The sequence below is a fragment of the Apodemus sylvaticus genome, chromosome 10 (assembly GCF_947179515.1).
Source record: "Apodemus sylvaticus chromosome 10, mApoSyl1.1, whole genome shotgun sequence".
In the NCBI taxonomy this organism is placed as follows: domain Eukaryota; kingdom Metazoa; phylum Chordata; class Mammalia; order Rodentia; family Muridae; genus Apodemus; species Apodemus sylvaticus.
The window spans coordinates 66,868,818-66,895,377 of record NC_067481.1 but is presented as its reverse complement, the minus strand read 5'-3'; the positions used below and the strand labels follow the sequence as shown (position 1 = coordinate 66,895,377).

Here is a 26,560-nt window from a genome sequence, read left to right as displayed (position 1 = left end):
CGCAAGCTCAGGAAAGATGGGAGAGAGCCAGGTGTAGCCCCATTACTCCTATATGGTGTATCTTGAACCTTAAAAGAAAAAAAAGATTTAACATTTCTGTAGGATATGACTGGTCCATCAGAGAATTGCCTTTTGGATAGATACTGTGTGGGAGACATACTTCTGGTGTCAGGCATATTTGGTGTGTCACTACTAAAATTCAAAAAAGAAAAAAAATGCTTTTGGAACGTGCTATCTTTTTTTGCCTAGCCCACTTTCTGTTCTTGCCTTTATTTTTTAGTGGCCTGTTCTAGGACGTTTTTCCTAACCATACCCAACTCCAGTAGGCTCAGCACCCATTCTGTATGCTCCCTAGACCTCCTTTGCTGAACTATACTACAGATGGCTGCTGTTCATTTTCTCCTGCTGAGTTGTGAAGTTCCTTAAGTTCTGTGTCCTGTCTTGCTCATTCAGGTGTTCACACAGAGCCTGGCACTGTTGGTACTGGGTAGGTGCTCACTCATCAGACTGATGAGTGTCTACTGTGGCTGGAACCCAGCTTGAGTACTGAAAGTACTGAGTACTGAAAATACTGTAGCAAGACTGCGTGCCTGGAAGTTCCTGAGTGCCAAGTTGTTGGGTAGCCAGATGATAGTTCAGCTGAGCTGTGCTTTGTGCCTACCCCCAACAGCCAGTGTGTGAGCTGAAGATAAATAGAAACTGTTGTTTGTGACTGATTGTGTGTGACTATGAATGAAGGAACTGGACTTTCTTTGGGGCAATTCTCCATGAAGCTGAGTCCAGAGAGGACACCTATGATTTGCTGGTGTTACCAGGGTTACAGTTGTGATGCTTTTGAACTGAGAGGCCAAAGAGCCTCTTGGACAACTAGAAATCCTGGCCCAGGGCCTCATGTGTTATTCCCAGGTCATTCCCCTTTGTTGTCTGTCCCTGTTTCAGAAGTCAGAGGAACCCAGGTTTTCCCACCCAACTGCTCTGCCTCAGCAGCTTCCGTCCCAGCAGCTGATGTCTAAGGATCAGGATGAGCAAGAAGAACTAGACTTTCTGTTTGATGAGGAAATGGAGCAGATGGATGGGCGGAAGAATACCTTCACTGCCTGGTCTGATGAGGACTCTGACTATGAAATTGATGACCGGGATGTCAATAAGATCCTCATCGTCACTCAAACGCCACCTTACATGCGTCGGCACCCTGGAGGGGACCGCACAGGCAATCACACTTCTCGTGCCAAGATGAGTGCTGAGCTGGCCAAGGTCATTAATGATGGACTCTTCTACTATGAACAAGACCTATGGACTGAGAAGTTTGAGCCTGAGTATTCACAGATCAAGGTGAGACTCAAGCATAGCTTTGAACGAGGGCCTAGGGTTCTTGTAACATGGAGAAGAGGAAGGCTGATTTGCCATGTGACTCTGGGCAGGTACCTCTGTCTATTGCCTTTTGTCTTTATGTATGGGGGAGTGGTTGTTGATTGTCACCTTGCCACATTGGCAAGAGGAAATGTATATGTATACAGTGTAAACAGCATGTGGGGTGACTGACTGTCCTATCTAACCACTCCTGTTTGTCACACAGTTGGCTAGACCCTTGTGGAAGATAAAATAAAAATTGGACTATTTAGATAATATCTAAACCTTTCTTAGTGGAACCATTCTTAGTGGAAAATGGAGAAAAAAAGAAGCACTTATGGAGTCATTTCTTGTCAGTTTTTGGAGTGGCTGTATTTGGGGCTGGGTGGGCCTAAAGATGAGCTTGTACAGCGAACAAGCAGCAGTGTAGGAAAAAAAACTCAGGATGGGCAGTCTGCAGAAAGTTCCTTGGTGGCTGTTGCCCAACTGGTCCCCTGCCAGGGAAGAGGAGCATGGTCAGCACTGACTGAGATCAGTCCCTGGGCTGAGAGATGGTGGTGGAGACTAGAATCCTGTGTGTGTGGATGGGGAAGCTCTTCTCATCAGTGTCCTGCGGGTCTTGATTCCTGAGCAGCCAGAGCATCTTGCTGACTAACAGCTTCCCACTACCTCACATCTGCAGCAAGAAGTTGAGAACTTCAAGAAAGTGAACATGATTAGTCGGGAGCAATTTGACACTCTGACCCCTGAGCCCCCTGTGGATCCTAACCAGGAGGTTCCTCCTGGGCCACCTCGGTTCCAACAAGGTGAGGGGGTGGGCACCTGCAGCCCAGTGTGGGTGAGAGGTATATTAAGCTCTAGCCAGAGATTTTCCTGCACATTGACCCTACTCTACCTCTGCAGTTCCTACTGATGCCCTGGCCAACAAACTGTTTGGTGCTCCCGAGCCTTCTACCATTGCCCGTTCTCTACCAACCACTGTCCCAGAATCTCCAAACTACCGAAACGCCAGGACCCCCCGCACACCCCGGACCCCCCAGCTCAAAGACTCTAGTCAGACATCACGGTTTTACCCAGTGGTGAAAGAAGGACGGACCCTAGATGCCAAGGTAAGGTAGTCAGCTGGGTGGAGTCTTGCATATGTTACTGCCTTGTCTGAGCCAACAAAGGGCCAGGATCCCCTCAGGCAGCATCCTTAGGCTGAGAGCTCATAAAGTAGACTTGAGTATAGGCATGGCCTACAGAGGCTGAAGGAGTGCAGACCAGATGAGAGACCTCAGGCACATCCTCCTGCTTCTCCGCCTCACATGTGAGAAAATCGGAAAATTCTTCGTCAGGTTGGGGGTGTAATATTAGTGGTATTGCCCTGTCTAGTGCACAAAGCCTTGTGTTCAACCTCTAGTTGTACCAAAATAAAAAAATGCCTTTGTAAAATGGGATGTACCACTTACATACTAAGGGTGGCTTGATAATACAAAATAGATGTGTAAGATAACAAGTTCTGGTTTCATTTTTACAGATGCCTCGAAAAAGAAAGACAAGGCACAGCTCGAACCCCCCCTTGGAAAGTCATGTGGGCTGGGTGATGGATTCTCGGGAGCACAGGCCCAGGACAGCTTCTATTAGGTACTGTGGCCAGGGCATTCAGTCTGCCTGTTGGTACATGGCACTCACCAGCTGAATCTAAATTCATACAGCAGTGTGGGACACATGGCCCAAGGCCTGGGAACTGGAAGCTTTTTGTGTTTTGTTCTTTCTCTTTTATTTTTAGAAAGGATTTTAATTGGTTTTTTGTTTGTTTGTTTGTTTTGTTTTGTTTTTCGAGACAGGGTTTCTCTGTGTGTTCCTGGCTGTCCTGGAACTCACTCTGCAGACCAGGTTGGCCTTGAACTCAGAAATCTGCCTGCCTCTGCCTCCCAAGTGCTGGGATTGCAGGCGTTCGCCACCACGCCCTGCGAAAGGTTTTTAACTGTACAGCCTTGGCTGGCTTGGGGCTTGGTTATGGAGACAGCCTGGCTCACTAGTCTCTCTAGTACTGAGGTTTAAAGCATGGGCTACCATACCTGGCTGTAAAGATATGCTATCATAGCCACACAGAATCCAGTTTGAGGTTACTTGGGTGGTGAAACTATGACTTCCTTTCCAAACCTGTTTACTATCTGCCTAGAAAGAGGGATGGTAGGTAGACCCTGCGGGACTTAGATGCTCGTGTGGTGCTTACATATCTGCCAAGACTGGGTTCTGACCCCGGCACCATAATTCACTGACTCAACTACTCAGTGTAGGGCCCAGATACTTTTTAAACTTAATTTTGTCAAATCTACTTTAAGGCACAGTTTAGAAGTCATCAGTCTGTGTACTCAGCTTCCCACAAAGATGGCAGATATTAGAAAGAGGTAACATTTGAGAAAAATACTGATTGACTAAAGACATTTTAATATTGTGAACTTCTTTTGGCAATGCTAGATCTCTGCCACCCCTGGACCACTGGCCCAGGTCCTGTGAGCCTCAGTGTCCTTAGAACTCTCCAAAGGTGTCACTGCATAGCTGTTGGCTATAGGTTAGGGCCAGTGCAGACTGCACCCTGGCTGGTAGGTCAGAGGAACCTCTCCTAACCTTAGAGTGGGGCTGAGTGGGAAATTTGTGACTGGTCACACCATCACTCATCTGTCTTCCATAGTTCCAGTCCTTCAGAGGGAACACCTGCAGTTGGCAGCTATGGCTGTACCCCGCAGTCACTGCCCAAGTTCCAGCATCCTTCCCATGAGCTGCTCAAGGAAAATGGCTTCACACAACATGTCTACCACAAGTATCGGAGGCGCTGCCTTAATGGTAAGTAAGCAGACGGCAAAGGGACCTGTCGGTCCAGAGTATAAAGGCTGGAGGGTGCATTGCAGGCAGCAGTTGACTTTTTCTTGACTTGGCAGCTTTTCTTGGTTCTCACAGCTGTAGTCACAACATTTCTGGAAACTGGGTAGGAGGGTCTTAGGTTGCAGGCCAGCCTGGCTCCATGGTGAAATTCAAACTTAAGAACTACTAATGTGGGGCCTGGGGATTTGGCTCAGCATTTAAGAGCACTGACTGCTCTTCCTGTGGTCCTGAGTTCAATCTCTAACAACCACATTGTGACTCACAACTATGTGTAAAGGAATCTGGTGCCCTCTTCTGGTGTGTCTGAAGACAGGGACAGTGTACTCATATACATAAATAGTACTTTTTTAAAAAAAGGACTACTGTTAGACCTAGATGAGATAGTTTTTAAATACAGAAAGCTAACAGTATAGGAAATGCCAATATGTGCTAATTTCTCACAAGATTGCTGGGTCAGCTGTGGCCAGGATAAGCATGTATCCCAGACATTTTCAGGTTGGGCTGAGGCTAAGTAGAGCTTTCTAGGTAAAAGATTTGGGTCCAGGTTAGCCTGTGGTGGCTCTGGAATCTAAATAACTTTTCTTTTGAAGAGGTGGTAGGAAGAAAAGAATCTGTGGCAAGCTCTGTCGCCTATGAAGCCTGAGTGCTTATTCTCTGCCCCTTTGTTGCAAATGGGTTACTGGCCTTGTTCTGGCAGATAGTAGAAGGTAGCCTTGGATGTAGAGTATCTGGTCACATGAGATGTCTTAAAGGTGTAGGATTTCAGGGAGGTTGTCATGAGGATATGCAGGTCAGTCAGTCTGTTAGCACTTGGTAGCCTGGTACCTGCCTAGTATTCCTTACTCTGGGAGGGGAGGGAGTGGGTGGGTGGGTGAGAGTGTAGCATAATCAATACAAAACTTGAGCAGTGTTGGTAGACTCTGGAAGAAGTTGGAGTTTTCTGTTGTGATGACACTGTGTTATGTCTCCGTCTTACTGTGAGAAGACACTGTGATCAAAGTGACTTATAGAAAGAAGAGATTACTGGGGGCTTGTGGTTTCAGAAGGTGAATCCATGACCCTGGCAGGATGCATGGTAGCTGAGAGCTCACATCCTTGTCATCAGGTAGAACACAGAGAGGGCAGCCGAGTCCATGCCCAGTGATACCCTTCCTCCAACAGGTCACGCTTCCTAATCCTCCCCAAACAGTTCCATTAACTAGAGACCCAAGTATTCAAACATAGGAGGGTTTAGGGGCCATTCTCATTCAAACCTCCAAAGTCTCTAACTTGAGCATGGGCCTTTATTTTCTCCACATGCTCTAGACTTGCTTTCTCCTTACACAAGGCCATCCTGGTTCCGCTCGGCCTTACCTGTGTTGCTCATGGTGTTTGTTCAGATCTTTTTTAGTTGGCACTCTATAGTAGGAGTTTGGGGAGGGGGGGATTCTTTTATTAAATATATTTTGAGTCAGGACTTAAATATATTCTTGAGGCAGGGTCTCACTTGAACCTGGAGCTCATAGTTTTGACTACCCCAACTGGCTGGTAAGCTCCAGATCTCCTGTGCACATTGTTCAGGGTAGCCTTTAACTTTCTGTTAGTCAAGTCTGGCCTTGGACTACTGACTCCATCCCCCAACTGCTGTAATATATGAGTATTTTACACACATGTTTATTTATGTGCCGTGTATATGCATGGTGCCATTGGAGGTCAAAACAGGGTGTTGAATCTCTTTGAGCAAGAATTATAGACAGTTGTGAGCCAGCCACCATGTGAGTGCTGGAAGCCATGTGGGTGGGTCTTCAGCAAGAGCAGCCAGTGCTTTTAATTGCTGAGCCATCTCTCCTATGTCTATGCTTACGTGTTAACCTACTATACTTGCTAAAACTAACTAATTTGGCAAAAAGTGACTTGTTTGTTCTGCCTGTTCCTTTAAGTCAGCAGTTCTCAACCTTGAATCTCTACCCCTTTAGGAGTTTTCTATCAGATATTTGCATTACAATTAATAGCAGCAACAACAAAAATGATGTTGTGGTAGGAGGTTACCACAATATGACCTGTTTTAAAGAGTTGCAGCATTAGGAAGGTTGAGAACCACTGCTCATTAAGTGATAGCAGGTGAGACTCAGAGCTAGACAAATGGCCAGATTAGAGGTTAGGGCAGCCTGGCCTGACCCTCTCCTTGTCTTTCCCATCAGAGCGGAAGCGCTTGGGCATTGGCCAGTCTCAGGAGATGAACACCCTCTTCCGCTTTTGGTCCTTCTTCCTCCGAGATCACTTCAATAAAAAGATGTATGAAGAGTTCAAGCAACTGGCACTGGAAGATGCCAAAGAAGGCTACAGGTGAGTGGACCAGCGGTTCCAGAGCTGAAATCGAAAGTTTAGATGAGCAAGGTATTTCACACTAAGTTTAAAAGGTTCTGGGGTGTGTTTGTTACAGGCAGTTTTCTTGTTCTTTACCTCTTTGCTCCTTGCTCTGTTCATTGTGCTTTATGCCACCAGCAAATCTACCTTGGGGTGCGTGGGGGTGCCTTACTACACAGGGTAAGCTCTTGACTCTGTCATTTTCCTCTCCTCTCCACCCACCCCCCAAACAGAATTTTTCTGTGTAGCCCTGGTTGCCCTGGAACTCAATCTGTAGATCAGGCTGACACGAAATTCCTAGGTCTGTCTGTCTCTGGTTTTTTGAGTACTGGGAGTAAAGGCATTTGCCACTTACACTACCAGGGGACAAATAACCTCTCCCCTTGCCCCAAGACAGGGTTTCTCAGTGTTAGGTGTGGCTGTCCTGGAACTTGCTTGTAAACCATGCTGCCTTGAAATTCAGAGATTTGCCTGCCTCTGCCTCCCAATGTTGGGATTAAAGGCCAATTGTTTTAACAATGTAATAAGCCTATTGTAACAACAGTTCTAGATTTTTTTTCTAAACAACTTCTCTGTTACTTACAGTTTTGTATTTTGTTTAATTGTGAATACTTTCTGGTTTTTCAAGAGGGGTTTTCTGTGTAGTCCTGGCTGTCCTAGAACTTACCTTGTAGACCAGGCTGGCCTCAAACTCAGAAATCCACCTGCCTCTACCTCCCAAGTGCTGGGATTAAAGGCATGCGCCACCACTGCCCAACAATACTTTTTAAAAAAAAGATTTATTTATTTACTTATTTACTTGTTTGTTTGTTTGTTTGTTTATGAGTACACTGTTGCTGTCTTCAGACACACCAGGAGGAAGCATGGTATCCCCATTACAGGTGGTTGTGAGCCACCATGTGGTTGCTAGGAATTGAACTCAGGACCTCTGGAAGAGCAGTCAGTGCTCATTAACTACTGAGCCATCTCTCCATCCCAATTGTGAATACTTTTATGTGTCTGTAAGATACAAATATTTTTGGTTGTTTCTGTAGTATCATATTCTTACTGGTAAACTTTCTGACTAAGGTAAATGAACTGGGTCAGAGAGCTGGTATAGGAATGAGCTTGTTTTCCTGGATAGACGGGAGGTGATTTTGTCTTCATGTACTGTAAGGTTTGTTAGGGCCACTCTAATGCTTTGGGAGCAGAAAGCAGCAGTTAGATACAGAGAGCAAATCAGTGTGAGTGTAGCAGATCAAGGTGGGCAGAATTGGCTGAACCCTGCAGACCAAACAGCTCTTCAGGGCTGGTATAACTGCTGCTATCCACTTTGCAGTGGACCTGCCATGTTTCCAGTCCAGGATCGTTCACTGTCTTAACTGTTTCAGAGTTTCTTTGCTAGGCCACAACCCACCTTCCCCACTCCATTCAAGTGGTACGTACTCTGTGCCAACCTCACCATTTCCTGCCCTCCACAGGTACGGTTTGGAGTGCCTTTTTCGATACTACAGTTACGGTCTAGAGAAGAAGTTCCGGCTGGACATATTCAAGGATTTCCAGGAGGAGACCGTGAAGGACTATGAGGCTGGTAAGATTCTGTCAGAGCTGCAGGGCTTTTCCTGGGTCTTACTGTGTTAGATCCCACCGCTCTCTTCGTCATAGCCTACCTACCTGTTTTTTAACAGGCCAGCTTTATGGATTGGAGAAGTTCTGGGCCTTCTTGAAATATTCCAAAGCCAAAAATTTGGACATTGACCCCAAACTGCAAGAATACCTCGGCAAATTCCGCCGTCTAGAAGACTTCCGAGTGGACGTGAGTGAAAGTCTCTCCTGACTCCTAACTGTCCTGTAAAGAGAGCATCCCTCTCCTGTCTGTGACATACACATGACAGTGGACAGCAGCAGGTGCTCACTAGAGTTGTTCCCAGCTTCCCTCCTTTTGTCGCAGCCCACCTGCTTATCCAGGCCCACTACTGCTAGTTTGTGTCAGGATCAGGACCAGCTACTCTGATAAATATACTTGTTCCTTCTGGGAAAAGAAATTTGTAAATTAATGTCCGGTCCTCCATTGTCTAGAGCAGTGCCTGAACAGTGACATCCTGTGGTGAGTCTGGATATTGCTTCTGAGTATGTCAATGGCTGACTTTAAAGGCAGCTTAATTGGCTCACCTTTGGTGTCCGTGCAAAGTACTTCAACTGAAATTTCCTTCAAGAAGTCTGGTGCTGGAGTTTACCTCGGTGGTGAGGTACATATGTTTAACCTGTTGAAGGCCCTGGTGTTGATGACCAGCACCAAAGAAGACAGAAAGGCATTTAACAAAAGTTTATAATGTAGCAGTTTCTGATACTCAGGTTGTGCTCTTCAGAACTTTTAGCAGAGAGTTGGTAGGTGTAAGTAGCAGCAGTAGTCCTTAATTTAGAACCGACAACTCTTCCTGGTGCCCAGACTGCTGAGCACACTGTTCTGGCCATTCTGCAGCCCTAGTGGTAAGAGTGTCATCAATTTACAGATTGGTAAACTGCGCTTGTTCTTTCTTACTCTTGGGGAGGAGAGTGTGCTACGGGCCAATGGCTGGATTTTGGTACATGGAAAGTACTTTTGGTGGCCTTTGGTGATAGTAGGGCAAGCTCAATCACAGTCTTCATTATTGGCTCATGGGCCTGGTGAAGGCTGGAATAAGACAGTTCTAGTGTATGTGGCCCTGTGGAGCCAATACATGTACCATGTTGCATTCCACATACCACATACCACAGGTCTTTTCTTAAGAGACCCTTTGTAGAAGGGGACAAAAATTTATAGGATCAAAACCTGATCTTTAGGATATAAACCTAAATATAGGAAGCCTTTGACAAATTATGTTTGGTCCGTTTCCTTATTTCTGGTAGTGTGCACATTAAAGAACAGGACGTAAACCAAACCATTGGCCACATTTGGAGGTGGAAAGGAGACCTCTGATTGATTCTGGAAAGTGGTGTGGCTAGTGTTCTCTGACCACTTGTGACTCCTCTGTTACAGCCCCCCATGGGCGAGGAAGGCAACCACAAGCGACACCCAGTAGTAGCAGGAGGCAGCGGAGAGGGCAGGAAGCGATGCCCTTCCCAGTCTTCCAGCAGGCCTGCCACTGGGATCAGCCAACCCCCTACGACACCTACTGGCCAGGCCACTCGAGAAGATGCCAAACGGACAAGCCAGCACTCGGACACACTGACTTTGGGAAAGTGAATGGCCAGAAGCCCCCTGGGGTTTGGGATAGAAGGGGTGGGGTGGGTGAGGATCCATGGGGGTGCCCAGGCCCAGAAGAGTGAACAAGAGAAGGGGCAGGCCTGGTGTTACTAGGGATGGGCCTCTGTGCTAAGTAGCAGTGTATACCATTTGGGCTATTAGCGGTACTCCTGGGCAGGAGCCTCCAAGCACCCCTTCCCCTCCTGTCCCCACGACTTCCACCATAACTTCTAAGGGGGGAGGGAAAGGGGGGAGATTTTATATATATATATATATATATACATATATATATATTAAGTTTTAAATTATTGATAGTTTGTCTGGATTACCAAAATCACTCTTCAGCCCTTCCTGCGGCTGTTATGCCGACCTGTCTCCCCTGCCTCTTCCCGCTCCCCTCAAGCCAACTATGCAGCCCACCAGAAAGCTCTGGCAGTGCCCATGGGCCCCAGAAGCACCAGCCCCTTGATCACCTGGGGTTTGCCATCACCCATCACCGTGTCCCTGCTGTTCCACATGCCCTTCTGCCACCTCTGGGGGAAGGAAACCAAAGGATCTCAGTGGGGTCAGGGAGCTTCAGCCTCTCGCCCCCTCACCCCACCCCAGAGATGCTGCTCACACCAGAAGAGACTATTGAAAGATGATTCATTTTATTTTTTCTCTGGCCTTTCCATCCTTGGGAAAACAGAAAAAAAAAAAAAAAACAAAAAAACAAAAACACACACAAAAAAAAAAAAGAAAAAAAAAAGAAAAAAAGAAGAAAGAAAAAAAAGACAAAATCAACCACTAAAAAAAAAAAAGACAAAAAAACCAGAACCCACCTAATCCATAGAAAGTGATGTCTTTTCCCCCTCCTTGGAATTTTTCTTCTGTTCTGTTTTTGAAAATAATATTTTTTTAAAAGTTGCCTTATTGTGGAGCGGGAACCTGAACTAATGCCCAAATGCCTGTTTTCCTCGAGCCTCCGGAAGAGCTCCACCTGCCCAATGTCCCTGGGCTTGGACTGACCACGAGAATTCTTCTCGGGACTGAGTTGCATGTACCAGGCTCCTTCCTGGAGGCTGGAGAGTTGGGGCAGTTCTGTCAGAGCTGCGCCCAGGACACCCTGCTGTTGCATTGTCTGAAGCCAATGTCCTGTGTCTGCACACTGTTGCCACTGCCACTGTCCTTGTTCTGCTTGCTGTCATCTCACCAGGCCCGCCCCGCCCCGCCCTGCCCTGCCCCACCCTGCCCTCGGAACCCCAAGGCCAAGTTTGCTTCAAACTGTTGTAAACAGAATTGGTCTTGCCTGGTACACACTTGTCCTCAGTCTGCACATCTCCCCGACCCAGAACAAGGGGATGAACACCCACTGATGTCCACAGCTTAAATCTGTGTCTAACCTTAAAGACCTTTGACCTCAAGGAAGTTTGTACCAAGGAGGTAGAGAAAGATACCATTCTCTAAGGGTCTGGTGTGGTCTTCCCATCTTAATACCATCATCCCCTGCAAGCCATCTCTGCCCATCCTCTCATTGGCCCTGCCTGGGATCAAGGGGTGAGAGGAACCAAGGGCTGGGGAATCCTGCCATTTGGTGAAGCCCCGTGGCAGGAAGGTATATGTGGACATAGAGTATACCTGACTTCTCTTCAAAAGCCGCTGACTGCCCGAGCTGCACTTCAGATGCCAGAGGAGTGGCTGGAGGCTGCTGATACCAGGAGTTGAGGGGGTTGGTGAAGGACTGGGGAGACCTCATGCTCACCCCACACTGGGACCTGTGCTGCAAAAGGGAGTGTGGTCTCTTTGCTCAGTTAACTGAAACTTGTGTGACCCTCCTCATCACAAAGTTCCTCTATTGTCCCAAAAGTTGGGACTAGGACACAGCATCCCAGGCTAGCAAGAGCTTGCCCTCTGTTTTGGGTACCTTGTTACTTTTAGCTCATGCCTTGTCCCATTCTAACCTCCGGTGCTTAGAATGTGGGAATCCCTTGTCAGCTCCTGTGACTCACTTGTCTCAGTCAAATAGGGGAACAGGATCTGCTGCTGGGATCTGAGGCCTTCTCCTGAGTTTGGTACCTGCCCTATGGTGCACCTTCACCAAACAGTGGGCTCCTTCTTCCCTTCCCTTTCTCCTTTCCTCACTCAGCCCTATACTGTATATCCAGCACCACAGAACCTCAGGGCGTGAGGCCCAGTGTCAGGGAAGGTGGTTTCCATCATCCAGACTCTCCAGGCTAGGTTTGCCATCCTCTCCCAGATCCTCCCAGACCCTCTGAGGGAAGAAGCCCCTCTGGGGTGGGAAGGCGAGGCTATCATCTCAACACAGGCTGAGGAGGGGTGGAGTGAGTGTGTCTGTGTGAGTGTGTCTGTGTGAGTGTGTGTGTATATTTTTTGTGACATGTTAAGAGTTGATGTTGCAGAGTAGTTTACATCTTCACCTTCTGAAGACACTTGAATTTAGGACCGATGTATCTGTGACAAGTATGCCAGGAGTGGCGGGGGGGCCACCAGAGCAAGCCACTTCCCCATCACCATCTTCCCATGGGATCCAAGACCTAAGAGACAGCCTGCCACATGGAACGGCCTTCATCCTCTGCCTGTGCAGGGCTGCTCATCACCTGGCCGCACCAGGGGCAGACTGTGGTTTGCCCTCTGAGCCTCAGAGCACATTTGCTACCCGAAGAGAAGGCTGCCTGGCCCTGCTCCAGCCTGGACCCCAGGTTCAGACAGAGGTGCTGAGCCCCGTGTCAAGTTGTTCAATGTTTTTGTTCTGTAGCTCCTTCCCACTCCTTTTTGATGACATTTACAAAAGAAAGCAAGCTGCTTGGAAGGTCTGGATGTGAGGGAAAGGGCATGAAGACAAGGCTAACGGTGGGGAGTGCTGAGGCTCCGGTTACCGGGTCCCCCTGAGTGGGACCCCAGAGTCTCTTATTAAAGGGCCCCTAGGTTCTCCCCAGCTCCCACCCTCTCCTCCAGCCATGGTGATGGCACAGGCAGAAGAAAACTTTGAGCCCAGTTCTCACAGGAAAGGAAAACTCATGGGCTTTGCAGAGAAGGTTCCACCTTACGCTCGTACATTGTCTTTACCATGTGCTAGGATATCACATCAACAGGACAAAAAAAAAAATGTAAAATACTTGAATGAGCTTGTATTATAACATTAATATTATTGAGAGTGTCTGCTTCCCAGGCTGAAGTGATTCATTCTTTATTCTGGTCCTGCTCTAGTCCTTTGTAATTGGTGGTAATTATTATGCTTTTCTTTTTAATACAAAAAAATGTATAAAAATAAAAACTTGAAAAGGCAAAACACTGGCTGGTCTCCCATCTGGGACACTGCTGTTGGGTGTGAGAGAGAAACCTGGTGTGTGTCCCCAGATGGAGGGGTCTACACTACGTGAGCATAGCTAAAGTACATTCTCCTAAGGCTGCCTCTGGCTCCTAGGCATCTGCCTAAGACAGGGCCCTTGGTGCTGCTAGTACATTTGGGTGTTTGGCCAGTCTTCCTCATTGACCCTGTGTGCTGTGAAGCTTGAGAAAGGGTGCAGTTGGGTTTTCACTCCCCGGAGTATATGCAAGAATTCCTTATGCAGAGTGTTTAAGACCTGACACTCTAGTTTCTTACTGTCAGGTGGTAGGGGGTCACTATCAACTCACATATCTCAGTCACTAGGAGTCATTAGGAGCAGCTGCACAACTCTTCAGTTGTGTGGCTTTAGTTCTCAAGTGTTGGGGGCACGCACAGTGATGACAATGCATTCCACTAGAGTTAAATGGAGGCTTTATTACATGCTGCTTTTGCTATGCTTGTGTGGAGAGACATTAAGGCATTCACCAGTAGTAGCTCCTTATGGGGACAGGCCATGACTTTCTGACTTGATACTACTGCAGATAGCATTTCTCCTGTTCATATATAGAAGGGAATAGCTACCAACCAGTGATGATGATGGGGTTGGGGGTAGGTTAGTACCTGAAATCTAAGGGCACAAGTCACCACGGTCAGGGGAGACTGGGACTGGCTGCAAGGTGCTTAATTGCCAGCTGTCTGATCAGACCTTGAGGTCTTGCACTGTTGTCCACTCTGAACTGGACCTAAACCCCAAGCAGTTGGGGCTACAGTGCAAACTACTGTACTCAGCTGTTATTTTATATAAACTACAATGGAGGGTTTTCTTGACTAACCTTGACTAAAATTTAGCAAATGGTAATGTTGGCAGCCTCCCAGATCCAACCTAGATGCCAAGTTCTTAAGGTCTCAGGATTCTTAACCATGTGCTGCCAGGGTGGGGCCTGGTAGTGTTTTCTTAGAGAAACTGTCCTGCTATAGTACTCCCTGAGCCTATTTACCATCTGGAAAGCATGGCCTGCCCTTTGGTTATATTTTCTGAGGCTCATTGTTGGGGTGGAAGACTGGTGTGGGTTAGAGAGTAACTGACTTAGGTCTGCCCTAACAAGAACAGTCCCTGGACCTGACTGAGCCCACTTTACACACAGGTTTAAGTCACAGGTGTTGGGGTGCATGTCATAATAAAAAGCTGTAGTTTGTCATTGTTCCTTCTAAGGAACTTGTGTCTGGATGGCAAAAGTAAACCAAGCTTTCTTGGTGGGAAGCGGGGACCACATCTAGCACGCCAACACGTCTGACCTGTGACTATCCCAGGGTACCCTGGCTTTGGAGCCAGTCCAACAGGCAAGCCTAGAGCACAGGGGAGTTGTATGGGGGAGTGGAGCAGAAGACTAGGGGAATTCATCTTGGCCCAGTGATTTGTCTCCCCTGGCAGGCCTCCAGCCTAAATAGTTCTTCACTAAGTCCTAAGTGACATGAGAAATGATTCCAGGGAAGCCCGGGTCCTATCGTGGCTTTAGAGTATGGTGTCCAAGGAAAGCAAATTGTTAAGGGCAGCATGGGCCCCAGGCTGTCTACTGATGAGGGAACAGGCCAGATGGTCCAAGTGCACTCCTTGTCTTCTTTGGAGGATCAGGGATGCTTTCTGAGAGCGGGGTGAAGCCCAGCAGCACAACATGCCTCTCATAAGCCTTGGTCTGCTTAAACATGACATCAGTCCCATGCAGGTGGTCCAGCACCCCCAGGACCCCATAGCACTGGTTGAACCTGAAGGAAGGAAGAAAATTAACCAGCTAACACTGGTGGAAAGCTCTGGGCCGCCCTTCTCCGCTCGTCTTTCCCATACGTAGCACCACTGTGTTGCCCAGCTGTACCAGCAGAGCCTGGGGTATTCCTTTGAAGGGCTCCATTTGATGGTGGTTTAGGGTTGTTGCTGTTAGTGGGTTTTGTTTGTTTGGGGGGATTGGTTTTGTTTTTTGTTTGTTTTGGTTTTTTGAGACCGGGTTTCTCTGTGTAGTCCTGGCTGTCCTGGAACTCATTCTGTAGACCAGGCTGAGATTCTGTAGACTCACAAGAGATCCACCTGCCTCTGCCTCCCAAGTCCTGGGATTAAAGGCATGCCCCACCACTGCCCAGTACTGTTAGTATTTTTAAGACAGTTTCACCAAACTGAACTAAAACTACATGTAGCTGGCTTTGAACTCAGCTGGGACCCAACAGGGTGTTCACTCTGCCCTGCATGATGTTACAGGGAGACTGCCTAGGTTTGTAATGAGACACACTCACTTGGCTTCACCCGCCTCTTGAGCAGAATCAGCATGTAAAAGGTTGTTGACACTGCTTCTGTTTCAGCTTCCCCAATGATAGTGTTTAAGATTGTGAGCCACTATGTATAATCATTTTTGAACTGGAGGATTGAGCCTTGGGCCTTGCACATGCTAAGCAGATACCTACTAGCTCCCTTTTTGTGTGTGTGATCTCTCTCTCTCTCTCACACACACATACACACAGAGAGAGAGGGGGGGGGGAGATGAGACTGGAGCATCAATGTCCCCCACCACTCCCACACTCCTTTCTTCCTGAACCTGGAGTTCACCTTTTTGGCTAAGTAAGTAGCCAGTAAGCACCAGCTATCCTGCCTCCTGACCTCTGTGCTGGGGCTGTCAGTAAGCACACAGCAAGGCTGATACTTATATGAGTGTTGAGATCTCACGGTATAGGCCTGGATCGCCTGGAACTCTCCCAGACCAGGTTAACCTCACACTGAGTCCACCCACCTACTGAGTCCTGGGATTAAAGGCCTGCTACAGCTGCAGCAAGCATTTCAACTGCTAAACTATCTGGGACCTCCCTACCTGCTTTTACTGTATAATTCTGGTGTGCAGGAGTTACAACTTCATGCAGACCTAGGCTTGCTCAGGTAAGCTGAGGGGGCTCCCTGTATCATCAGAACACCGTGGAAGACATTAAGAGGCAGGATCCCAGGCTGTGTATTTCGACTACAGGTATTTCGACTGGTGAGTATGGAATGGGACCCAAGAACCTGTGTTCTAAGTTTGTTGACCCACAGAAAGCCTGGGAGAAGGCCAGTTGCGGTGTGGCACATTTAATCCCAGCATGCAGGAGGCAGAGGCAGGCAGATCTCTTGAGTTTGAGGCCAATGGGTCTACATAAGTTTTAGGACAGCCAGGACAGCCAGAACTACATAGAGAAACCCAGTCTCAAAACTGAAGATGGAGTGAGTTCCAAGACACCCAGGGCTTCTCAGAGAGACCCTGTCTCTTTGAAAAACCAAAACCAAAAAACCTGAAGATACCAGTGTGCCAGATTTTTATGCACATGGGTTCTGAGGAGAAGATTGAAGACTCCCGAGATTCAGGAAGTCCAGATCCCAAATAATGATTAAAAATCCTGACTGCAGGAAGAACCTGATGTCAGGAAAAAAGGAAAAGATGAAGGTGACCCTGTCTAGGCAGTATCTTTCTGTGGCCAGGTGCCTCCCCTGGCTGGCATTCAGGGGAGGCACACATTCAGACACACTGTCAGATTCCTGAGACACTCGAGCAAGGGTGCTGTAGCTTACTTGAGATGGTGGTAGTCATGGAACTCGGGCGAAGGCATGAAGGGCAGGTGGTAGCCACAGTGGGTGAGCGTGCTAACGATGAGAGCCAAAGAAAACCACACAGTGATGGAGGACAAATGAGAGCCCATTACCAGAGGACCCACCATAACTGGCAACATGTTGGAAACCTGCAAGAGAAAGGATTCCAGGAGATGGAGGTACCCAGCTGGGTGATCACTCTGCCCTCCCTGCGTGATGCTGCAGGGGGACCACCTTGGTTTGTAATGGGACTCACTGGCTTAGCTTCACCTTCCTCTTAAGCAGAAAAAGCATGTTAAAGGTTGTTGGGAGAATATGATAATGCACGCTAGGCACCTGGCACAGCCGACAGATGGCAGCTGTTCAGTGAGGAGAAGAAAATAAACAGGGCAGGGAAATGCCAGCCTCTACCTCTGGAGCTTCGGGGGCTGTATTTACCACATGTTCTATAGGGTCGGCATAGATTGAGACCACACCAATGGGTGCTGTCCATTCATGATGTTTCTTGTGAATTTTCTTGAACAACTTTGGGTGGTGAAAGAGCCTGGAAAGAGAATTGGTAGCCGTCAACTCCTCTCTTCCCTCCACCCCAAGCAGATCAGGCCAAGGTGGGAATGTGGTCCCCATCTGAGGTATTGGCCCTCCTCTAGTCTCAGTGTTCATGATTAGGCTGGCTTAATATTGCCTTCGCCTCCAGTGGCGAAGCAAACTGATGCCCAGAAAGGACTATCAGGAAGTGGATGGGAACTGACCCACTCTCCCATACATACAGATACTTTTTCACTGGGCATTGTGTCAAGTTAATCAGTTGTGTCTCTGGCAATTGTTGGGTGGGGCCTGAGAATAGAGACCACGGTTCAGTGGCCTTTGCTGACCAGGGTGCTGTCCCAAGGTGGGGCTGACTGTGTGCATGTAGGAGGCTCACCGATGTGTGTAGTAGAACAAGATTTCCTCCACGAGGGTGAAAACGGCCAGCTCCACCAGGAACCAGTGGAAGGTAGGCAGCTCTCGACAGCAGGGGTCTCCCCTCCACTTTAAGAAAGGATAATAGATGGCCAGCATGGGGAAAGAGATGGCGCTCTGGTTGAAGATAACTGTGCGGATAGACTGACGCAGCTTCACGGGGTCTACCTGCCAGAGGACAGAAGGGACAGGGAGGGGGCATGTGAGAAATAGGTTTCCACCTGACCTGCTCAGGGAGGGTTTCTGTGAGTAACTGGGGTAGTCCTCTGTCTGGGGCTGACAGAGCCCTGTCCCGTCCTTGGCAACATCCTCAGCAGAGCATAGGTTCTGTGGGCTGGGGTCCATCACTGCCTAGTCCTGGCCCACAGTGCTTTACATGGACAAACAAATACCAGTTAAACACAGAAAGATATTCAGTGATGATTAGCTCTGTCGTCTTAAAGGATTCCAGAAGAGGTCTGTGCGACCTGAGAGCAGACTGGTCTGCCCTAGGCTTGCAAAGAGGATAAAGTCTCTACGGGGGAGGGGGGGGGAGAAGCAGGGCGAGGCCAGCATAGGCAGGCTAGCCTCCACCTCCGTCAGCTCCTCTACTGGGGCCCATCCAGTGAGGCTGAACAGATGACAAACTTGTGACAGGAGGAAAGGCTAAATAGTCTCTTTGGATTGTCAACTTTTGGGCTGGCAGCCTCCACCAAGTGTCCTTGTGGCTACAAGATACCTGCCAGGAATATATGGCCTGAAAATTAGGCCATATGGTCTACAGAAACAGAAAGGAAGCAACTGCCTTATGGGAACTGCACTTAGAAACAGCAGTACTTCTCCAGGGTCTCAAACTTGGAACAGTGCAGGAAAAAGTTACAGATTATAGCGTACTTAAAAGGATGAATCCAAAATGGTATGTAGATGAGTCTCATATATTTCTCCTACATTTCCGTCTGTATGTTTAAAACTTCTTTACTATTAAATGTCTGGAAAAAAGATTGCCGTGCTGGGCAGTGGTGACGTACGCCTGTAATCCCAGCACTCGGGAGGCAGAGTCAGTGGATTTCTGAGTTTGAGGCCAGCCTGGTCTATAGAGTGAGTTCCAGGACAGAGAGAAACCCTGTCTCAAAAACAAACAAACAAAAGACAGCAGAGAACAAGGGCAGGCTATTTTAAGAAGCTGCATAGATGGCTCTGAGACAGTATATGTTGGGGTTTTGTCTAAGCTCCACCCCACACCTACCTGGCAATAGCCAGGTATGCCCCGCCCCAGAGATCTGGCCCACTATAAGAGGGGCTACTTGCTCCTCCTCTCTCTCTTTGCTCACGGCTCTCCCACATACTCTCACCTCTCTGCCCCTGGGGCTCTTCCCCCACCTCCACATGGTCATGGCCGGCCTCCACTCTCTCTCTCTCTCCCTCTCTCTCTCTACCTCTCTCTCTCTCTACCACTAACTCCCATCCCCTATTCTGAATAAACTCTATTCTATACCATGTCTGTGTGTGTGTGGTCCCTCAGGGGCAGAGGTGCCCAGGCAAGGGCCCGCCTGGACACCTTCCCCCATGCCGCCTAGCCACACTCACCTAACCCCTATACCCCCCCACCTTTAAGCCTCATCATCCTGCTGAATCCTTCATCCAGAAGTAACCCTGAATCCTTCAGTATAGACAGCTCTCTCTGAGAGACTACATAGATGGCTCTGTCAGAGAGCCTTGCCTTAAAAGGGAGTTTAATGGCTGGTGGTAGTGTGTATCTCTGTTAAGTGGGGCCAAGGGCTGGTTGGGGCTGGAGAGATGACTACATGGTAAAGAACACTGGCTTTTCCCAGGGAACCCAGGTTGATTCTCAGCTCACAACTGTAAACTTGACATGACTCTGGCCGGGCGGTGGTGGCACACGCCTGTAATCCCAGCACTCTGGGAGGCAGAGGCAGGCGGATTTCTGATTTCGAGGCCAGCCTGGTCTACAGAGTGAGTTCCAGGACAGCCAGGGCTACACAGAGAAACCCTGTCTTGAGAAAAACCAAATCCAAAATAAAAAAAAAAATTAAAAAAAAAAAAACATGACTCTGTGGGCACTACATATATTCTGTATACAGACATACATGCAAGCAAAATACCCATCTAAAGAAACAGTCTCTTGCAGTTCTTTTGATCAATCCCCCTGCCTCCCTTTCAAATGCTGGGATTCCAGGTGTGTGCCAGCACACCCAGCCAAGGTTTGGGTTTTGGTTTGGTTTGGTTTTTTTTTTTTTTTTTTTTTTTTTTTGGAATGCAACAATTAGAGCATTTGTGTGATATTGCAAAGAAAAGCTGTACTGTGGGAGACAGAGGATATAAGAAAGAGGGAAGAATGAAGAAGCTGAGGCCTTTTCCTGGAGTAGGAAGGACAGGAGCCAGGAGAGGTGGCAGGCACAGACCCAGACCTAAAGGAACGAAAGAGCGTGAGACCTGGAGCGCTGAGAGCCGGGGTTGAGTCTCGCTTTCATTTCCTTGGTGCGGCAGAGGCCAGGTCAGACAGGAGGTGTAGCGAGAGGAGAGGTGTGCACAGACAAGGAGATGGGACAGTGGCTGTGTGGGGAGCTAGGGTCCAAAGAATGCCGGCGTACATCAGCATCCACTGTAGTGGGATGGTGGGATCCTTCTGAAGTCAGCAGGTCCTCCAGCTAGCCAGGGACCAGATGGTCCCAGGATCCTTCCGTGTCCTCAATCTGAAGCTCAGGTTTCTGGCCTTGAAGTTACATGGGCTAAGCTCTGCCTCTGTGGCCTGGAAAGTTAAAACTTGACCTGGTCAGTCACCTCTAGACCTTGTCTTCTGGGAGAGACCCCAGCACAGCCTACTGCTCCGTAGTTACTGAAAGGTTTCTAGGTCACACATGATATTCAGAGCTGTGGCCTGGTGAGGATTTGTCGGTATTCTGGAGCTGGAGAGCTCCAGGGTGGGGCTGGGACATAGCTCCATAGGTAGAGTGCCTTCTTGGTGTCCTTGGAGCTAAGGGTATGATCCCCAACCCAGTGGGAGGCAGAAGGAAGATTGGGAGTTCAAGGTCATCCTTAGCTACATAGGAAGTTGGAGCCCAGCCTGGGCTAAAAGAGACCCTGTTTGGGGTGAGAGAAAAGAAAGAAGAGGTTCTAGTCTATCTCCTCTCTAGTCTATCTTCGGGACCATGGCAAAGTCTCATCTGATGGTGAGCCATGACAATCATCACAGTGTGTAACCTTGAAGATGAAAGTGTTTAGTCAATGGTGGCTGCTCTGGAGACAGCGGGCCTGCAGATGAAAAGGTCTTTCAGGCCAAATACTGATAAAAGGCCTCCAGTCTGTGTTCCTTTAGGGTGAGCAGGAGGAAGCCTTCCCAACTGCCTGGAGGCTGTCATCTCCGGAGAGGACCATTTCGGAGGACTCCCATCAGGACACCTTTTTTTTTTCCATCCTGCCTTTGGTGCCAGGCTAAGCAGACAGCCTTGAGAGCAGAGGTGACTCATGCAGGCACGGGGCGGGTTAGGAGCTGATTGTCTGGGCAGGGTTTGGGTGGGGCTGAAGAATAGCTTGTTTTCAGACTGGGCCTCTGGCCTGTTGTGTAAGGGAAGGTTGTCTCTGCAGGTTGTCAGAGCACCAGGAAGGCAAGTTCAGGCTGCATTGTGGTGATTTAATCCCTACAGTCAGCACTCAAGGCTGCTCAGAAGCTAGCACGGTTTCTGTGTTACTGTGGTTCTCTTGACAGCTCACATTACTGGTTGCATTGGATGACTAAGGATGTTTTTCTCCTTTAACCTCAGCACTCAGGCAGCAGAGGCAGGTGGATCTCTGTGAGTTCAGAGGCAAGCCTAACCCCTGTCTTTTGGAGGGAGAGGGAGAAAGAGAGAAAGATCTGCTAAAATTAACTACATTCAGAGTCTGTACCACCACTGGCACTATTGGGGTGCCTCCTTTGGGACAGGGGATGTCTGGTTTCAGATCCATGGTGTCAGTGCTATAACATGCTGCCATCCCTGACATAGTCAGGTCCAGGCTGAGGCAGTCATTTCTCTTCCTGGTATGTCGTAGGGAAGTCTGGAGTGGGAATCAGAAGACCAGTACATTGTTCTAGACTGGCCACTGGCAGAGTAGCCTTTTAATTTCTTTTTTCTTTTATTTTTTATTCTCTCCCTTCCAGCCCGTGTGTGTGTGTGTGTGTGTGTGTGTGTGTGTGTGTATGAAGGAACCTTTATATCCTGGTGTGTGCATCTGGAGATCAGAGTAAATACAGTTCTCTCCTTCTGCTGTGTGGGTTCTGGGGATCAAACTCAGGTCTTCCGGCTTGGCTGCAATTGCCCTTACTTGGTCACCATATTTGGCCCTTCTTTTTTTTTTTTTTTTTTTTTTTTTTTTGGTTTTGTTTGTTTGGTTGTTTGGTTTTTTGAGACAGGGTTTCTCTGTGTAGCCCTGGCTGTCCTGGAACTCACTTTGTAGACCAGGCTGGCCTCGAATTCAGAAATCTACCTGCCTCTGCCTCCCAAGTGCTGGGATTAAAGGTGACTGGCCCCTTCTTTTAGACAGGGTCGCATGTAGCCCAGGCTACATTCAAACTTCCTGTGTAGCCAAGGGTAACCTTGAACTTCTAATCCTTCTGCCTCCACTTCCAGAGTGCTTGGATTATAGCTGTACACCCCCACATGTGCATTAGAGATGGAACCCAGGGCTTCTTTTGGGATAGACAAGCTCTCTACCAACCAAGTATATGCCTAGCTCCCTTCTCTTACCTTCTGGATTCAGGTCACCTCAGGTCACTTCAGTGTTAAGTCTTTGTCTTGCCCTGACGTTGGTCCCTAGCACTAAGAGATGCAGTGACACTTACCGGCTCATTCTTGCCAAGTTGGATGCGGTAGCGGGAGATGAAGGTGGGCTTTCCCGTTGTGTCCACCAGCAGTAGAAGGCCGTTGAAACCCCAGAAGCACAGCCCCGGCACGAGGACAACACCTGAGGCAGAGAGCAGAGGGACTTAGAACAGCCCCAGCCTCCATGGTGTCTCACTGGGAAGGAATGAACAGGTGTGCGGATCTGTCTCCTGCCTGGTGACTCACTGCTCAAGTCTTAGCCATGGAACCTGGACAAGTCACTAAGTGTCTGTATTTGCTCTGTCTTGTCTATCTGTCTGTCTCTGTCCTACTTCTACCCACTGTGTGTGTGTGTGTGTGTGTGAGAGAGAGAGAGAGAGAGAGAGAGAGAGAGAGAGAGAGAGAGAGAGAGAGAGGGATCTCTGTATAGTCCTGACTGGCTATGTAGACCAGGCTGCCTTGAAATCCTGGGATTAAAGGTATGTACCACCACCAGACCTGAGGTTTTGGGTAGTTTTTGACTTGTTTTCAGACAGGGTCTCACTCTCTCCCAGGCCAGTTTGAATCTCACTGAATAGTCCAGATAGACCCCAAACTCAATAGCAATCCTCCTGCCTCAGCTACCTGCTGGGATAACAGGTTGCTGCTGTAACCTCTCAGCAGAAGTAATGATGACACTTCCCTTTCCCCCTACAAGTGTTCCTACTTGGCTGCTGACGGCACCTGACCACCCCGTCTATCACTTGCCAGTGTCTGTGCTCTTAGAAAATACTGAGCAGAGCTGGGCGTAGTGGCACACACCTATAATCCCAGCACTTGGGAGGCAGAGGCAGGCAGATTTCTGAGTTCAAGACCAGCCTGGTCTACAGAGTGAGTTCCAGACAGGCAGGGCTATACAGAGAAACCCTGTCTTGAAAAAAAAAAAAAAAAAGACAAAAAAAGAAAATACTGAGCAGAGGTGCTCAGTGGTCACCCTCAGCCACATTGCCTGTTCTTGAACATCCTGGGATACGTGAAGCCCTATGCCCAGAAGAAGACAAATAGAGCATGCAGGGTGGCCCAGAGGGTACAGGTCTTGCTAAATAAAGCTGAGGAGCTGGCCCCACCCCACAAAATATGTAAAAGTGCAGAGGGCAGGTACTGCAGAGTCATCTGCTGACCTCACACACAAAATGTGGTATATGCATGTCCCCAGCCACACCACACACAATAATAAATAACAACTAAAAAGAAAATACTGACTAAGACACTTCATCTGGCTCTCTGTATCACATCCCACTTCTCATGTCCTTGACTGACCAATGGCAGTCGTCCAAGGACACTGCGGTGGTAACTAACTGCACAGTGACCTCTTACTGGATTGAAAATTCTCAGCCAGGCAGTGCTGGCGCACACCTGTAATCCCAGCACTCTGGGAGGCAGAGGCAGGCGGATTTCTGAGTTCGAGGCCAGGCTGGTCTACAGAGTGAGTTCCAGGACAGCCAGGGCTATACAGAGAAACCCTGTCTCGAAAAAAAACCAAATCCAAAAAACCAAAAAAAGAAAAAGAAAAGAAAAAAAAAAAAGAAAATTCTGAGGAACAAGGCCACTGTTTCACTGACCTCGGTCCCAGTCCCCTTCCTCTAGACCTTTCCTGCCTCATCAAGCAGGGTGTCCGTGGTCGGGGTACCCGGTGGTAGTGGGGGTGTACAAGAAGGACTTGGCCAGTGTGGGAAGACACTGGGAGATCCATTCTGCAGGACAGTTGGGTAGACTCCGAAATGAAATAGCAGACACAAAACAAGTACACATAGGTTTGTTCATAGAAATGCTGACACTGCATCTTTCAAACTTGGGAGACAGGCAGGCAAATCTCTGAGGTCAGCCTAGACTATAGAGCAAGTTCCAGAACAGCCAAGGCTACACAGAAACCCTGCCTCCAAGTAAATAAATAAAAATACAACACACACACACACACACACACACACACACACACACACACGAAAACCTAAGGGCTAGAGAGAGAGAGAGAGAGAGGACTCAACGGTTAAGAACATTGCCTGTTCTCCCAGAGATCTGGGGTTGATTTCCAGTCCCCACATGGAGGTTCACAACCATTTGTAACTCTAGTTCCAGGGAAAATTGTTTTACCCTCTTCTGACCTCTCAGCACAAACATACACTCAGGCACACGTTCACATAAAGCATATCAATAGTACTTTTTTTTTTCTTTTATTGGATATTTTCTTTACTTATATTTCAAATGTTTTCTTCTTTCCAGGTCTTCCCTTTGGAAACTCCATATCCCCTCCCTCCTCCCCCTGCCTCTATGAGGGTGCTCCTCAACCCACTCCCATCTTCCTGCCCTGGCATTCCCCTACACTGGCCCAAGGTCCACTCCTCCCTCTGATGTCCAACAAGGCCATCCTCTGCCACATATGTGGCTGGAGCCATGGGTCCCTCCATGTGTCCTCTTTGGTAATAGTATTTTTTTTCCCGAGACAGGGTTTTCTCTGTATAGCTCTGGCTATCCTGGAACTCACTCTGTAGACCAGGCTGGCCTCGAACTCAGAAATCCGCCTGCCTCTGACTCCCAGAGTGCTGGGAGGTTTTTTTTTTTTTTTTTTTTTTTTTTTTTGGTTTGAAATCTGAATGTATTTTTTGGGTATCTCCCAAAGTCCAGTCAAGTTAACATCTCAAATTAAGCATCACATACATCTGTAAAAGCCTGGATAGGCTTTCTCGGGAAATATAGGGTGTTTACCCAAAGTCCAGGGCCCATGCGGCTAAACTGCTTCTTCATCTTGGTCTCGATGTTGTATCGGCCCGGGAGCTAAAGAAGGATGATTCTTGTGCCTAGCCTCCTGGCGAAAATGGCGACATTGTAGAGCTTGGGAAGCTGTCTGGCTCGGGAGTATTTTTTTTTTTTAATACAAGAAAATACAAATGTTTTCTTTAAACATTTAAAGACGCCTAACTGTTAGTAGGAGATGGGAGTCTTTCATATGACAGAACAGACCTGGCAAACTGAAATATTAAACCCTTGCTCGTGTGGCAAGATGGCTATATGTTCTCAATGAAAACCTGGGTTTAAAAAAAAAAATAACAGGGGGCTGGTGAGATGGCTTAGAGATTAAGAGCACTGACTGCTCTTCCAGAGGTCCTGAGTTCAAATCCCAGCAACCACATGGTGGTTCAAATCCTCACAACCACCTGTAATGAGATCTGATGCCCTCTTCTGGTGTGTCTGAAGACAGCTACAGTGTACTTAGATATAATAATAAATAAATCTTTAAAAAAAAAAATAACAGGTTGAGTAAGTAGTGGTGCGTGCTATAATCCTAACACTCAGGAAGCAGAGGCAGGAGGATCTCTGAGTTCCAGGACAGCCAGGGCTACAAAATGAGACCCTGTCTAAAAAAAACAAAACTACAAACGAGCAAATTGGGCTTATAGCATAGAGCAGCGGGTAAAGGTGCTTGCAGCCAAGCCTGGCAGCCCGAGTTCAATTCCCAGGATCACATGGTGGAAGAGGAGAACTGACTCCTGTGTGTTGTCCTCAGACCACCACATGAATGCCGTGGCAAGCTCATGCGCTTCCTTCACATGCACATGAAATAAATATAATAGTAACAATAACAATCATAACAACAACAATAATAATAGAGTAGTATGGTAAAAGAACAGACATACAGATGTGGTACTCACCACAGCCCTCTGGCTGGAACCTCACCTGCAATGAACAGGATCCACTCATTGCCTTCAAATGTAGACAGCAGTTTCTCCCACTGGGTCTGCCAAAAGTAGCCGGAAGCTCCCCAAAATCTTTGAAGATGCCTTGGAAGGAAAGTCATTCAAGATTCTGGGAGAAGGCCGGGAAGCCATGCACCCTTGTGCTGTGCCTCTCAGCCCAGGCCTTGAGGGAGCACACTTACCATGTGACTGAGTTCCAGAAGGCCACTGACAGGAGCAACCCAGAGCCCAGGATGAGAGCTGTCTTCCTCATGGAGCCCCAGATGTGTCCCTCCTGTAGGAGCTGAGAATGTCAGGCCAGTCAGGCTCCTGCTGGGAGCAGGCTGCTGACCTTCCCTGTCTGTGGAAGGCACTTTCGTACCAAGGTTC

The 26,560-nt window shown here is 48.1% G+C and overlaps 2 protein-coding genes across 3 annotated transcripts in view; one reads left to right on the top strand and one right to left on the bottom strand.

The window, feature by feature from the left end:
• Window positions 1-10,490, top strand: part of Larp1 (La ribonucleoprotein 1, translational regulator) — a 47,828-nt gene extending 37,338 nt beyond the window's left edge. For both annotated transcript variants that reach the window (XM_052196921.1, XM_052196920.1), the window contains exons 11-19: window positions 940-1,332; window positions 2,033-2,156; window positions 2,254-2,459; window positions 2,870-2,976; window positions 4,031-4,182; window positions 6,402-6,546; window positions 8,028-8,137; window positions 8,235-8,362; window positions 9,566-10,490. In XM_052196921.1, the coding sequence (XP_052052881.1) occupies window positions 940-1,332; window positions 2,033-2,156; window positions 2,254-2,459; window positions 2,870-2,976; window positions 4,031-4,182; window positions 6,402-6,546; window positions 8,028-8,137; window positions 8,235-8,362; window positions 9,566-9,772 (1,572 nt within the window). In that variant the 3' untranslated portion in view covers window positions 9,773-10,490. The remainder of the gene's footprint in view (window positions 1-939; window positions 1,333-2,032; window positions 2,157-2,253; window positions 2,460-2,869; window positions 2,977-4,030; window positions 4,183-6,401; window positions 6,547-8,027; window positions 8,138-8,234; window positions 8,363-9,565) is intronic.
• A 3,025-nt stretch (window positions 10,491-13,515) lies between these two features.
• The window catches only part of Faxdc2 (fatty acid hydroxylase domain containing 2), a 29,909-nt gene continuing 16,864 nt past the window's right edge, over window positions 13,516-26,560 (bottom strand). The window contains exons 3-9 of the mRNA XM_052196923.1: window positions 26,374-26,474; window positions 26,172-26,275; window positions 22,481-22,602; window positions 17,624-17,829; window positions 17,137-17,242; window positions 16,681-16,847; window positions 13,516-14,864 (exon numbers count right to left, since the gene is read on the bottom strand). Of these exons, the coding sequence (XP_052052883.1) occupies window positions 14,672-14,864; window positions 16,681-16,847; window positions 17,137-17,242; window positions 17,624-17,829; window positions 22,481-22,602; window positions 26,172-26,275; window positions 26,374-26,474 (999 nt within the window). The 3' untranslated portion in view covers window positions 13,516-14,671. The remainder of the gene's footprint in view (window positions 14,865-16,680; window positions 16,848-17,136; window positions 17,243-17,623; window positions 17,830-22,480; window positions 22,603-26,171; window positions 26,276-26,373; window positions 26,475-26,560) is intronic.